The sequence below is a fragment of the Xiphophorus hellerii genome, chromosome 12, assembly GCF_003331165.1.
Source record: "Xiphophorus hellerii strain 12219 chromosome 12, Xiphophorus_hellerii-4.1, whole genome shotgun sequence".
Lineage (NCBI taxonomy): Eukaryota > Metazoa > Chordata > Actinopteri > Cyprinodontiformes > Poeciliidae > Xiphophorus > Xiphophorus hellerii.
The window spans coordinates 6,360,924-6,375,498 of NC_045683.1; the positions used below are offsets into that span (position 1 = coordinate 6,360,924).

The 14,575-nt window shown below is 39.5% G+C and overlaps 3 protein-coding genes across 3 annotated transcripts; 1 reads left to right on the forward strand and 2 right to left on the reverse strand.

Moving 5' to 3' along the window:
- Positions 1 to 291: 291 nt before the first annotated feature.
- Positions 292 to 2,722, forward strand: gpx8 (glutathione peroxidase 8 (putative)). Its single transcript, XM_032577777.1, has 3 exons — positions 292 to 548; positions 716 to 977; positions 2,183 to 2,722. Exons 1-3 carry the CDS (start codon positions 342 to 344, stop codon positions 2,344 to 2,346), a joined length of 633 nt encoding a protein of 210 aa, XP_032433668.1. The 5' UTR covers positions 292 to 341; the 3' UTR covers positions 2,347 to 2,722.
- A 3,980-nt stretch (positions 2,723 to 6,702) lies between these two features.
- Positions 6,703 to 9,260, reverse strand: mcidas (multiciliate differentiation and DNA synthesis associated cell cycle protein). Its single transcript, XM_032578310.1, has 5 exons — positions 9,180 to 9,260; positions 8,413 to 8,473; positions 8,103 to 8,311; positions 7,648 to 7,758; positions 6,703 to 7,295 (listed from the first exon to the last, which is right to left on the reverse strand). Exons 1-5 carry the CDS (start codon positions 9,258 to 9,260, stop codon positions 6,858 to 6,860), a joined length of 900 nt encoding a protein of 299 aa, XP_032434201.1. The 3' UTR covers positions 6,703 to 6,857.
- A 1,564-nt stretch (positions 9,261 to 10,824) lies between these two features.
- On the reverse strand, positions 10,825 to 14,522 carry ccno (cyclin O). Its single transcript, XM_032577776.1, has 3 exons — positions 13,239 to 14,522; positions 11,750 to 11,935; positions 10,825 to 11,668 (listed from the first exon to the last, which is right to left on the reverse strand). Exons 1-3 carry the CDS (start codon positions 13,557 to 13,559, stop codon positions 11,054 to 11,056), a joined length of 1,122 nt encoding a protein of 373 aa, XP_032433667.1. The 5' UTR covers positions 13,560 to 14,522; the 3' UTR covers positions 10,825 to 11,053.
- Positions 14,523 to 14,575: the final 53 nt, after the last annotated feature.

Sequence of the window (14,575 nt, forward strand, 5' to 3'; positions counted from 1 at the left end):
GTCACCCCAAAGCTGACAACACTTCCTAGAATCAACTTTTGGATAGTTGTTTCCTCTTGGGAATTTCACAATAAAATGTTCGTGTCTCTGCAAATTTAAAAAGTCTCCCAAGAAATTTTATTAGAAATTTCTTCATAACTTTTCACCTGGTATAACATGGTATGAAATGTTTAAGAACCGTGATTTTTGAATTTAGCACAGCCATTAGAAACTGTTTTTTTTTTTTTTAAGGCAATCAGTTTCCTGTTTGTAGGGATTGTTTCCCCCGTTAACTTCATTTTACTTTCATCCTCGAGTCCGCCCAGACTTTTCTGCAGGATTCCTAACTCCCCCCCTCCAAGATGGAGGCTCTCGGAGGTTATCCCACCAAGTCCTCCAAAGCCAGAATAAAAAGGCTTAGGGTCCTGGTGAGCATGACAGTCGGTGTGGGGTGTTTGTTCCTCCTGCAGACGCACCTGGTGAAGCCCAGAAAACAGAAGGACTTTTATTCGTTTGAGGTGAAAGACGCAAAGGGGAGGACGGTATCCCTGGAGAAGTACCGAGGAAAAGTACGTCCACATCATCACCAGGCGTCTTTAGTTTGGCATTAAATCTCTGCAAATCTTCATTTGGAAACAGAGATTACTTTTTTCTTCTTTATTTCCTACTTTCTTGTCATTACATTCTGTGCAGAGTTTTATTATAATGATTGCTCCATGGTTTTTGTCCTGTTCAGGCATCGCTGGTTGTAAACGTGGCGAGCCACTGCCAGCACACGGAGGCGAGCTACAAGTCTCTGCAGGAGCTGCACCGGGAGCTGGGTACGTCTCACTTCAACGTCCTGGCCTTCCCCTGCGGCCAGTTCGGGGACACGGAGCGCGGGTTGAGCCGAGACATCGAGGCCTTCGCCAAGTCCACATACGGCGTGACGTTCCCCTTCTTCAGCAAGATCAAAATCCTGGGCACGGAGGCTGAGCCTGCCTTCAGGTTCCTCACAGGTCGGCAGGAAAACATATAATGTCCTGTTGTATTATTTACAATTTCGGACAGCAGTTGCTGACTTTAATTGATTACTTGTCCGTTTTTTTCAGGGTGTAATGGTTATATAATTAATATTACGCTTGAATTTAGTGTGGATCTTTTCTCTAACCCACACAGGATCGAAAGGGTACCTATGCAGGATAAAATCAATGTATACATTGAGTCAGATATTTAAATAATTAAAGGGTTCTGAAGGTTCTTGGTCGAGTTTTACCCAGAAAAGACAGTGGTTGGTTAATTTTTCCTTATGATGGGTAATTTTTAAAACATAAAAATGATTTGGAAAGATTTAGACAACAGCACTAATATTTGGATAAATGTTAGCTTAAAGTTTAACTGTTTTCTAGACATCAACAATCTTCCAGCAAAATTCTGGCTGGACGATTTTACCACTGCAAGTCAATTTTATTGACTTGTTTGCTGGCAGAGACCCAGGCTCTTAAGTGAAGTCTTTAGGGTTGAAATTGAAGTCAATGTTTATAGGAAGAAAATCCAAGAAGGCTATTATAAACCTGCTAGAATTAGTTTTGATTGTTGTTTGAGATCATTGTCCTGTTAGAACACCAAAAAGAAGAAGGTAAGCAAGAAATAAAGCTCTGTTTCAACTACTAGCTAGCCACATGTTTTTCAAAGAAAATATTTATGGTGGCAGGAGAACCAGCTATGTCCAAACAATAACAAAAGTCAATGTTTGGAGAAGCTAAGATTAGGATTTCATATCTAGTTAGCACTGTACAAACTGTTAAACACGGCATTGAAAGGATCATCATGATCTTTTTTGCTGCCAGTGGTAATAGAATGGCATATTGCACAAAGTGGATGAAATCATGATGATCCAGTATTAAATGAATGACATTCACATCAATGAGGAGCTCTCAAAGGTTCTCAGTAAACATGTGTGTATTGTTTTACCAGAAAAGCTCAACACACATTTAAAGAGATGTAAAAAAAAAAAAAAAAAACTACTTACAAATATGGAAATGCTCTTGTTTTTGCATAGTTACATTGTTAGGAAATTATATTTGTTTATAGTAAAGAAATTTCTATGTTGAAAATTTTTGTTTGCTGTTGTATTGTTGTTTTGGGATATCATTGTAATTTTCCAAAAAAAAAAAAAAAATCCACTCAAACTGTAGTCTTATTTATTTATATTTTTTTTTAGATTCTGTGCAGAAAATACCAAAGTGGAATTTTTGGAAGTTTCTCGTGAATCAGGAAGGAAAAGTGATCCGGTTCTGGAGAACAGACGAATCCATGGAGAGCGTCCGAAAAGAGGTCACAGCACTGGTGCGAGAAATCATCATAAGGAAACGTGGGGAGCTATGATGGCAAATGCTTGGGAGATATGGGACATTTTACCACTTTATCTCAGATGGTGCCGTGCTGGTAAAGCCTGAAATGACTGAAGTGTCAGCAGAGGGCATGTGAGAGAGATCTGTTGCTCCAGAAAGAAGTGTCGGTATGGTTGTATTTGAGTGTTGGCCATTCTATCAGACATTGAAGATACCACTGAAGATAAAAGGTTGTTAAGCCCTCAGTGCTGGGTTTTTAAATAAAAAAATCTCTCTACGTTGTGCTTCTTAAAGTAATTTTCTAAAGTTTACAATCTTGTTTTTAAGATGAAGCCTGGCTTTTCACCTTTTAGTGTTGAGCCTCTTAACTGTATTTCATCCTTCCAACAATAAAATAATGTACTTCAAGATCATCAGTTGTTTTCTCCAACGGGCTGCATGGAGATGCCCTTGTAACCGTGGTAAATGTTGCGTCTCCAACGAATGTTCAAATCTTCACCTATGGCTTTTCTACATGGAGTTTGCATGTTCTCATGCCTAATGATCTCTGCTGATAAAAAGCCCCACCGTGCACAGATAAGTGGGTGGATGAATTGTTGTTTTCTCTAAAGGTGATAGTGTGCAATATAGGCAAACACCTCTCATTTTTTTCATAAGTCTTATGGTTCAGGTGCTACATTAAGTCTTGGTACCATTTTCATTATACAGAGGCATTCTCCTAGCAAACAAGCCAGGCCCTTTAGCATCTAGAGTGAGATGAAGCTACTTTTTGTGAACATTGCACTATCTTACTTTGCAAACGCAATGGAAGCAATAACTTAGTTTTTCTACACACAACTTTTACATTAGCTTTATGTTTATTAATAATGAGTGCTGTGTGGTTTTATATTTCAGTATGCTTAGAGTATTGTACACCATAATTCTTAGCACCTAGAAACCAATAACTGAAAGAGGATGAACCCTCACATTCATGGTGGTGTTCTTTTTTTACATTGCAATGATTTCTCTGTATTCATTGAGTATTGCACAACGTCAAGCTGCTGTGGATTTCTCAGACAGTTTGAGGGCAGCAGCAGGTAAGCTGGCACCTGACGACCCAACCAGCTAACGAGACACTGCCTACAAACCAGCTGAAAAGCACCAGAGATACTTTACCTAAAGATATTTATATGAAAAGTCCTCCAGCATTTACAAGTTGAGCGTAAATATAACCGTTATGGTAGCAGAGCGCTGTGAGCTGAAAGAGAACTCGTCAGCTAACATTACACTGCCTCCATACCAGTCACAACTGAAAGGTCTTCTGCACCAAACACAACTTGAGACATTTTGCAGCCCAGCTACAGCAGCAGGTATTTCTAAAGGTTACCTTAGCATCAGTGGGTAGGGAGGGTGCAGCTGCACACAAACAGATCTACAGCCACAGTGGCACCTCCACCTCAGATCTGTAATCTAGAAATCAGAGATTCTGATTTAATTTGAATAAAGAGATTTATTCTTTTCATCTTACCTTGAAGGGAGAAGGTCTTATCCTCATTAAAGCATCCTCCTAATAAAGAAGAACAATTGAGCTCACATTTCAAAACAAAACGAGTTTCTGCAAAGCTGATCAGTAAGAAGGTCTAACAAGACTGAAAGCTAATAAGAAAATAATTGAAAAGTGTCTAATTCTAAAGAACCAGGTAGGGGCTGTGATTTGTTGAAAGTTTGCATGTGTTGCCTAGGAGCAACAGCAGCAACAACAGATTAAAGGAATACACAGACGGGCTACAACACCACATATTTTAATTCCATGATTTGATCTACTTACCCACTTATTTGAATGTCCCTATGTGAATTTTTCCCCTATCTACAGAGATCACTTTTAGCCCCTTCACCCCGCTGAGACCCAGGTCATACCTGTCTCGGTGAACCTGCGGTCTCTCCTGCTCCAACTCCCCTCCTAAATACTCCTGCAGGGCGGACAGCAGAGCGGGAAGCTGCGTCTTCTGCTCTGCCATTGGCGGCCTGGTCCTGTTTTTTTTTTTTACTTCAAGTGGCTTGTCTGGTGATACCATTTGCGTCCTTGTTTCCAGTGCAACAATTAAGTAGACAAAGTAAAGAAAAACAGCAACGCGGTAAAGCTTTAAAAGAGGAGGCGGCAGCGTGCTGTTGGCCCAACATAAAGAATCTAAACCTGAAATTTAATTACACACCAGAGGCTGGATTTGCTATCTTATTTTGATATCATTTACCAAGAAGGAGCTTGGAATCATTTTATTATTTTATAATTTAATATGTTTTCTTTTGTTACAACATACACTGAACAAGTCAGTGCGAACAGAGTCGTTAAGTCCAGTTGTATCTGTTAGAGTAGTGTTTTTTTCACGTGTAGATTTAGTGGTGAATATGTGTGCGTCAAAATGCTCATTTTTTGAATAAAGTCAGAGAAACCACACATATTTTTAGATTATTGTTGTTATTATTTTCAGAAGACTGGCGCAAGACAAGAAATGTAGAGGAAGGAATTTCCTTGAAAAATGTTTACAATAGTCAATAATAGCTTTATTTACGTAAAACAAATCTGAAATTTGTTTTTAATTAATTTCAATTTAGTTAGTCAAAATAAATATTTTTGACTAACTAGCTAACTGCAATTACTACTTTTTTGTTTTGCATTAGGATGTAAACAATTAATATTCCTGGCAGAAAATTAAATCTGATTGAAATAAATCTTGCTGCATGGCAGGCAGCTATTACAAAACATAACTGTTGTGTAGTCGCGCGGTTCACACCGCTTGGTAACGAGCTGCTGTTGTGGCGCTAACTGGGCTGAACGGCGCGAGCTGTGCGCACGTTCTCGCCACCTGCTACCTCCATATGGGCCTTAAACACCGCGAGCTCGAGCCTGGAAGAGCGCGACAGGTGCACGGGGAGGCAGGATGCTGCTTCTGGAGCTCCAGTTTAACACACCTTTGCTTTTTGATTCGGCAACCTGACACTTTAATTAAAGTCAACACTTGTTCTCTAACTAATTGGTTGAAAACGCTATTCTGTTATGTTGATTTATTTCTCTTTTTATTAATTTTTTTGCAGGCATCTTTCCCAAACACTTTTTAAAAGACATTCTTTTATTTTGACCCTGAGTCTTTCATTTTGACCCAGACTCTTAACACCTAAGGAACAGGGTTTTTTTTTTACCTCCTCCATCCACTTTCCCGCGACTTTCGTTTGCAGCCTTCTTCCTTTATTCACCTTAGAAACCCACTGTGTCTGTGACTTTCTTTTTTCTTCTTCAGTTTGGCGGCCGTTGAACCGGTCAAATTTGCCCCAATCGGCTCAAACAAGGCTTGCTCTCTGCATGCCTTTTTACTCGGTGGCAGCCATTCGTTTCACAGCGAGCTTCATGACCCTTCAACTCTTCAGAATATCACTGAAGGTTAATTTATTCAAGTAATTCGATGCAAAAGCAAAACTCATGTTATAATATCGATTCACACCTGCGGAGTGATGAATTTGAAATGTCTCTATAGTTAATTTTTATAATTGCTTACATAGTAAGAAACCCCAAAACTAAATTTAGACTTGACAATTGTTCAATAACCTCTACTGTGAAATAAGCCCCAACAAGCAATGACTGTATGATGTGCTCCATCCAAGCTTATTATTAGAAAGTTGAGTGGAAGGAAAAGGTGTGGTAGAAAGACACACCACACATGCCTATGAATCTGTCCTTGTGCTAACCACCGACCCAAAAACAGTGTCCAGTGTCCGGAGTATCTTGCCTGGGCTAAGGAACAAAAAGGCTGTGGACTGCTCAACGTTCTCTTTTCAGCTTGGGATGCTGATTTTATTTTCCATTTTCCATTGTCATTTATTTTTATGAATGTTTAAATATAGAAGAGATTTGGGGACTTCACCTCCCACAATACAACATTTAGCAAGTTGAAGTAACAGCCTTATTGAGCATGTAAACGGTGCAAACAAAACCTGTTCAAATTTGCAAGGCAATAGACAAGGAAGATGGCTGTGAAGAACCAGGGCTCAGGGCCTTTTCTCATGCCACACAGACTCAGATTCAGACAAAAATGAAGGAAGCCTCTGCATCTTAAGGCAGGTCATGAGGTTACATTTGTTTCTTTGCTCAAACAACAGGATTTCGCAATGAAAAGTTTCTTCTACCTGATTAAACAGTTGTTGTATTTCACACATATGCTCAAGTGTGGAAAGAAAATGCAAGTTTTTCTCCAAAATTGAAGCAAAAAGAAGTTTATTTCAAGGCTTGTAAAATGTATATTTTCCAACAAAAAAATGCAATGAATTCAAAATTCCTCATATCTCGAAGCGTGTAAATAAAAACAGAATGTAAACAGGAGAATGGGCAGTCTTATTTCCTTAAAGCACCACTTTTGTCTGATTAGCTCACAAGCTACCTGAGGAAGACATCATTTAATCATTTACAGATGCCACTATAGATTAGGAGTTAAGCATTAACAGCTGCAGTCCACCCACTTCTCTCTCAGATTTATGGCACCTTCATCACAAGAGCCCCTGTGGCAGTCACTCACTTCAGCTGTGGTTGGGAACCCAGCGGAAACGGTACCCCCCCTGCAGGGTCCTTGATGTAAACGCATGCCCATGAGGAAGCCCCTGAGTCCGAATGGTGCCGTGTTCTCTGACGGAGGTCCTGAAGGATGAGACATCTTCTGCACCCTCTGGTGCATCAACATTCACAGCGATGCTGTTGTTAGGAGTGGACATCTGCAAACTTGAGAATGCGCCATACATGCGTATCGTCTCGGACTCCTGTGGTGATCCTGCAGCGTTGTTGAGCAGCACAGCGTTGCAGCGTGTGCTGATGTCCCTCAGCATGTCCTCCACCGAGTCAGAGGACTCTGTTTCATAGCCTTCATCCAGGCGTTGCCTCTTGCAGGGACTCAGAGAGGTGTTTTCAGAGCTTGGTACCTCTGGTTCTCCAGCATGAGAATCTCTGACTGTCATGAGTCTCTAAAAGAATCAAAATAATCATAAGTTCACACTCGTCAACTATATAAATATGCATTTTTCTTTTTTCTATAACACTTTACATTCTATATAAACATGACTGAGACAAAATGCTGTAACTATTCAACTAATATGAACTGTTTGAGACTCTTATAAAGCTCCTCCTCTTCCTCAGGGTCAATCCAAAAGGTCTTTCCTCCATACTAGGATTGTTTTTAGGACAGATTTTTACCTGCATTTATCAGATTTGCTGTTGGTTTCTGCATTGGAAATGCCGGGGGAAGAAAATGACCCCTAAAAATGACCCTGGTTCCTGAAAATAAAGAGATGGATTTTGAGCTTCTTTTTCACTCACTTCAAGGACTGAGGCGAGGTGTTTTGCTCGACTCGCCAGTTGCTTGAGGTGCAGGTTTCTTTCCTGGAGGGAGTTCAGTTCTTGTTGTCGCTTGTGAAGACTCTCCTGGAGCTGCAGACAGAAGTTACAAGATATTTTCAGTTATGCTGTCTGTTTTTGGGTGTCCTCTCTGCTGTGTTTTCTTGCATGTTTCTCAACATACAGGAAAAACATAATATTTAAAACTGTATGCAGCAATTTTAAATGTTGACCTGATTCACCTGTCTTTGGAACAACCAGTATTCAGAGCTGGCCCAAGGCATTAGCTTTATTTTTTTTATAGATTGTTGAAATATTTATTCAACAATTTGCCCCGCTAAATGATATGATGAACACAAATTTTGCTTTGTCATTTGCATCAGATAAAGTTGAGTCAAATCTGCAGGGACACAAATAATCCTAAGATTATATTTTACCTGTTTGTTGATGGCCATTGAGTCTCCATGAGCCCTCCCCTGACACTCTGCAACACTCCTCCATGAAACTCCAGCCTGTATTTTTTCTGTGGAGGATTGAACCATGCTGTCCTCTGGAGAGAAATCCCTCTGAGGAGTTAGAGGGGGTATAACACATCCCTGAAATGGGAGAAGTTCAGACAGACAGCTATCTCCTGCAGCAGTGGAATCTGAGAGAAGAGAAAGATCACCAGGGAAATAATGAGCAGGAGTTTGGAGGAAGGATGACTAGAGCAGAAGTCATCCCATTGCCAGAACTTAGCTCCCTCACCTGCGATGAAATCCATTGCATAATCTCCATAATACTGCTCGTCTATATCAGACTCGTTTGCCTGTGAAGAAATAAAGCTGATTATTAACATAATGTGTTTTGGTAACTAAACCCACAAAGAAACCATGACAACTGTTCCTGATAATCCCACCAAGTCAAAGTAGAGCTCCAGGAGTGAATCTTGGTGGTCATTTCAGATGTGTAATGTTGTGCAGAGGGTCAGTGTGTGGAAAGAAACTTCAGGTGAGGTGCTAGTGTTTAGTAGCCTGCCTGTCATGTGTAAACTACAAACCCATTTGGGCAGGATTCCCAAAGTCAAACATTAACAGAGGGGGACTCAGACTGCCTTACCTAATAAATATTGGTGATGGTTTTGTATCAATTGTAAAACTAAACCAAGAGTCAGCAAGTATTGTAACCAGATCAAATAAATTCCTGTGATTTTATTGTGTAAGATGATTTTATTCTCACCTGAGATACAAATGAGTTTCTCTCCTGTTCCACAGCAGATGTACAGTCCTTCAAATCCCTCCATTCTATTGTTGCAAAACCTAAAAGATAACGATAGTGTAAAAAACAACCTAAATATTTGGAGTTCAGTCACAGTATTCGTGGTTTACCTTTGCAAGCAATGCGGGGAAATTCAACATAAACACTGACAGGACTGCTGCTTCTTGGAACCGGGAATTTATCCTGCAGGAATAGCGCCTGTCATCAAAGTTTTAATTCACTTGCACATTTTTCTTAAGAGAGAGAACTTTGCTTACAATTGCTTTCCCCCTACGCTGTCCCAGTCTGTTGGGCCAAGCAGCACCGAAAGCGTTCCCTTCTTTTTGCGTCTCCATCATCAGCTCGATCCATCAGAAACTGACAGGGACATGATTTCGATTTGTAGCTGATATAGTCGACTTTCTCCCGGTTTGTGTCTCTGTGTGCCGCGGTTTCCCTCTCCTGGCCCAATCAAATCCACTAGTTCGGTCTCCAGGGAGTGTCGGCGTCCTCGGAGATGAAATTAGTGCAGTATGGGGTTTTCTGTTTAAAACTGGGAAACGGTGCCGCGCAGAACGGCGCCATCACAGCGCCAGCAGGTGGGTACCGCAGTGCTCACTCAATCTGCGGCCAACATCCCCAAGCAATCAGGTCTCATTGTAATTATGCAAATTACATATGCACAAGTATATTGAATATTTACTGTAAGAGACGATATATATTATAGAGATTGCGTATAGGCTGAACAAAAGATGAATATGTGACGTCCGCACATATTTGTTTTATAAACATTCTTATATACCGCCTTGTTTTTTCATGCGTAATTTCAATCCATTTGCGTAAAACATCTTTTATACACAACAAAGCTCGCTGCCCTCTAAAAGAAAAGTGGGAAAGGAAAAAAAAAAATCTCTAAGAGCAGACAGTTTAGTAAACACTTGTGACAAATGCCTCAATTAGTAAACAAACAGGGGGATGTCAACTGGTCTACATAGAGCTGAATGCACCTGTGTGGCCGAGCTGCCACGCGTAATGGATTAGCAGATAAAGCCGCGAAATTGCCTGGGTTGTGTTGGCACAGTTTGTCTCTAAATACTGCTGCTAACAAAAACGATGAAGTGCTGACCTTCAGGCAACAATAGCCGCAGGAATCACTACTTTTAGAAAAGTGTTTATTTTCTGTGTTGGTCACTCCAGCTAAGAGCCAGCCATTTATTGCATGACCCTATCTTAAGTGGTTTCTAAGATGAGATGGAACGGTCCCCTGTCTCATGTTCATTGGCTTTCAGGCGACGTGTGGCTGTGTTGAATAGATTAATGATTTAATTCTGTATCAGATTGACACATTTTAATTGATCTGTGGTGTTTTCCCGACATGTTATTGACCTGCTGTGATTGGATCCATTGCTGTAGTTTTGGTTTTCTGCTTTCTTTCAGCGCAGTGGCCAGTGGACATGGCAGCGATTGGCAGAAGTTATGTCTTATTCTTAACTTCAACAGAAGTAAATCTGAATGTGTGACAAGTGTGAGATTATTCATGTAAAGTGCGCAAGATAAATATATGAATAACCCCATTAGCTTTTTTCAAATATTACAATCAACTTTAATGTATTTGATGGTAAATTTATGTGCTATCTAGAAATTATAAAATTGAAGGAGTTTTCATTTATTTCTTTTTTAAATGTGCAGCTCTTATATGTTCAGCAACTCTGAATCAGTACTTTATGCAACTACCTTTCATTATAATTTCAGATGCGTATTTTGGAGTATTTCTATAACAATTTTGCACAAATAGACATCTTTATTACATGACCATAACCTGAGCTTTGGATTGCTGCATCGCACTACCAAAGTAAAAGCCAACAATTTTTTTCATACACTTTATTACTTAAAACAATTAATAAATAAGATACATTGGTTCAAAATCCTTCATTAAAGAGATTACAGAAATGTGTAAGTAGAAACACAAATAAATAAAATATAATACCAAGTAAACCTTTAGTGGTTGCAAACATATGACTGTTCATGAGGGATTTATGCAGCTCACATCTACGAAAACAAGTCATCATCATGCATTGCTTCCCAAACACATCATAATAGACTAAGAAGAAAACATTAGAAACCAGCTTTTTTAATCTTCTAAGTTGATGTTTTATTTTAATGGCATCACTTTTAGAGTCTCCTGATTCAGTGACACCAACATCTTTAGGTTGTCTTTGCATTCCTGCACCAGACTGCAGTCCTGATCTGGAGTCGCCTCCACTGTCAAACATTGCCCAGGACTAAAGGTAGAGCTTTCACATGACTGGATACAAACCGGCTGCATACATAGATCTCCTCTGAAACATTCCCATGGGTTTTCCACCAACTCTACGACTGCCTGCTCTGCAAAGCAGTGTTCGGTTCTCAGTAATTCACATGCAAGTCTCAGGGCACAGCAAGCAATCAGAGATGGTGGGTATTTATTGAAAGCATAGTCTGCTAGAGTCAACTCACATACTTTTTGTGCAAGCTCACTGCACTTTCTGATCTTTGCTATCTCTGAACTCACTCCTGAAAACCCGTCACTGCTGTTGTTCTTAATCACAAACTGGGCAGCCTTGACGAGATTGCTGAAGTAATCCAGGAAGAAGGCCAGGTTGGGCGAGGCGAGGCGAAAGTTAAGGCGGAGCAGAACGAGGCACTCCAGGTTGCAGAACTGCTCCTTGGTGAAAGCATCACAGCACAGAGACAAGAGATAGCTGACCGATGGAGAGCGCACCTCCACCTATAGAGACAAAAAAGAGATGGGGGATATTTGAATGGAGTCAGAGGGATCTGCCTCTGAAAGATTTCACTGAAGACTGACCTGTTTACTGGCTAAGAGGAGTGCAGTGACACCCAGGAGCTGGAAGCAGTCTGTGGCCACTGGAGTGGACGCCAGGAACCTGTCCATGATGTTCACTGTCAGGCAGCAGCACTCGAAGGACAGACGGAAGTGTTTATGGACGGGGATGAGCCAGCTCACCAGCTTACAGCGTGCATCTGCAGTCAGCTGCAAGCAGAGTAAAGAATCATCAGAAAACTGATCCAAGTCATATTGTATGAAAAAGTATTTGCCCCTCATGGATTTCTTGTTGTTTATTTTTCACATGTTTCAGGGAAAAAATAATCTAAGTCAATCTGATTCTGTAGATTACAAAGCACTAAATGCCTTTTTAATTTTATAATTGATTATACCACTCTTAACAGCGTTAAATGCCATTAAGTGTTTGCAATAAATAGAAATGGGTCATTGCTCAGCAGGAATTTCAGATCACTCTTTTTGGCAGAGAGCAGGAGTTTTGATTCCTTCAGAATAATTTTGACAAATTATTCTAATGGACCATATCCATCCGAGACCATCACACAACCAAATTACCCAGATGTAGCTTTATGCACTCTTTCTGATATGGAAGGTTACTAGACCTGTCACAACAATCAATAAATCAATTAATTGCATGATAAGTTAAAACAAACTCCATAATTTCCATTGACATGATTTATCGTTTATCTCTTTTTTCCTCTCTCTTTCCAAAAACTGGATGATAAAAGTCTTATGTTTGGTGTTTTGGTCTCAACTAGCCCTTATTTTGAAGGACAATATTGTTTACAAAGACTTCAAAGTTAATTTTATTTGTTGTTTTGTTTATTTATTTTGGATATTTAAAATGTCTTCCAGTGTTAAATGGTCATTATAATCCAAAGTTTACTGATCTCTTAGAATGTGCTCTTGAATTATCATTTTGCCATTACCATAATTTTACTTAAAAATTGTCTCAAAACAACAATATTACCATTTATTGCAATATCTTCTGGAACAATTTATCGTCCAGCAAAATTTGTGATCGTGCCAGGCCTAAAGGCCTGGTTGTCTCCACTTGTGTATAATGGCTCTCATTGGGGAGCATTGAAGCCCAAAAGCTTTAAAAAATAGTCTCTTGACTGCAAGTTAGAAAAATGGCAAAGATTTTACAATTCCTTAAGACTGGGAAACACTGTATTTGTTTATGAGATGTTTTAGCTATAAGTTTTATTTGGAACATTTACCTTTCTGTTTGGGTGTCAAAAGTGAAATTAAAATCTAAAGACAAAACATAAGAAATCCATGTTTACTTTGAAGCATAGATGCTACTGCTTTCGCAGCAGTACATATTCTGTGAGCGTCTCCGAGAAATTGACTTGACAAAAACTAAAAGATGATGTCAAATTTTAGTTTGCATATTACTGCATGTGTTCAGTCAAGTCAGAATAAGTCAGTTATGTATTTTTGATTCTCAGTCATCTACTGTAAATAGGCTATATTTCTGTTGGCCTACTTGTGGTTGACGTGCCAGGCTTTGGCAGGGATGAAACTGCGACTCTTTCTCCCTCTGGATCCTGAAACCGACGTCTCCGTACTGAAGGTACCAGTGGGACAGCTGTCCATCTGCGGACTCTGGTTCTTCTGACTCCAGTTGGAATGCATTCATCCGACAACGGGGCGGAATGGGAGAGGAAACCAGATCGTCCTCGAATCCAGAGTCACCCAGTTTGGACACAAGTCTCTGCTTTCTGTGCCGAGCAGTCTGCCGAGGCGGCGTGAGTCTTCTTTTACAAAATGTATCGCAAACTGAATCGTCCTTTCTAAATGACACCATGTCTACCTGTCCGTCAGTCTTCAGGGCTTTTGTGTATAAACTTCTCACCGTGCTTGATGCTCCATGGAGAGTGGTGCCGCTTAGTGACGTCACTTTTCCCGGGGTAGTCCCCGCTCTTGGGTCTCGGCTTTCTTCCGTTGCTCAGGCAACCGGAGCTCAGTCTCACCATCCCATGTTGGTTTTAATGAACAAACCTTTACCATGTGGCAATTCTAGCAGCTGTTCCTTCTAAACTTACTCTGCAGGACAAACAAATGAAAAACAAAGTTTATTTCATAAGGTGTAAATGTATATATTTAACACGAGTGTCACCTAAAATTGTTGGTTACTCATTTGAAAATGTGAAATAATCAACTTTTGAGAAGTGAACAACTGCGTAAAGGCCAAGTAAAATGTAATACAGTTACCAGTTTTAAGATTTTTATTCTTATTTATTTTAATTAATGGCTCGACTAATTGCTGTTTCTAAATTTCCGACTAAATTTTTTGTTGTCTTTCATAATTTTTCTGTTATATTTTATTTATCAGAATTATTCTTACTTTGTGAAATGTCTTATTTCATTATTACAGTCATTCAATTTCATGCAAAAATATATCCTTCTTCAGTACTTCCTTAGTCTGTTTTATTTTACTTGCACTATCATTGTTCTGTTTCTCTAGTGACTTCCTTCTTTATTGTAATGTAATTCAAGTTCACTTTTAGAATTATTTCTTGTCTTCAGTTATTTTTCTATTACAAGAAATATTTTTCTTTGACAAAAACCTGTTTTAACTTGTGTCTTTTCGGGGTCATTGATCTTACATGTGCTGTAGGTTATTTTGTTGCACTTCTTTTTGTGTCATGATTTACCTATTTTATTGTATTTTTGTCAATGTTATCAAAATGGGTCATATTTATTTCCCAATTTTATTGCAGCGTTCGTCTTTTATTTTATTTTATAATATAGTCGGGGCTATTTATCTTTCACTATATGCATATTTTATTTGGAACCGTGCGATACTTCACTTTAATGCTC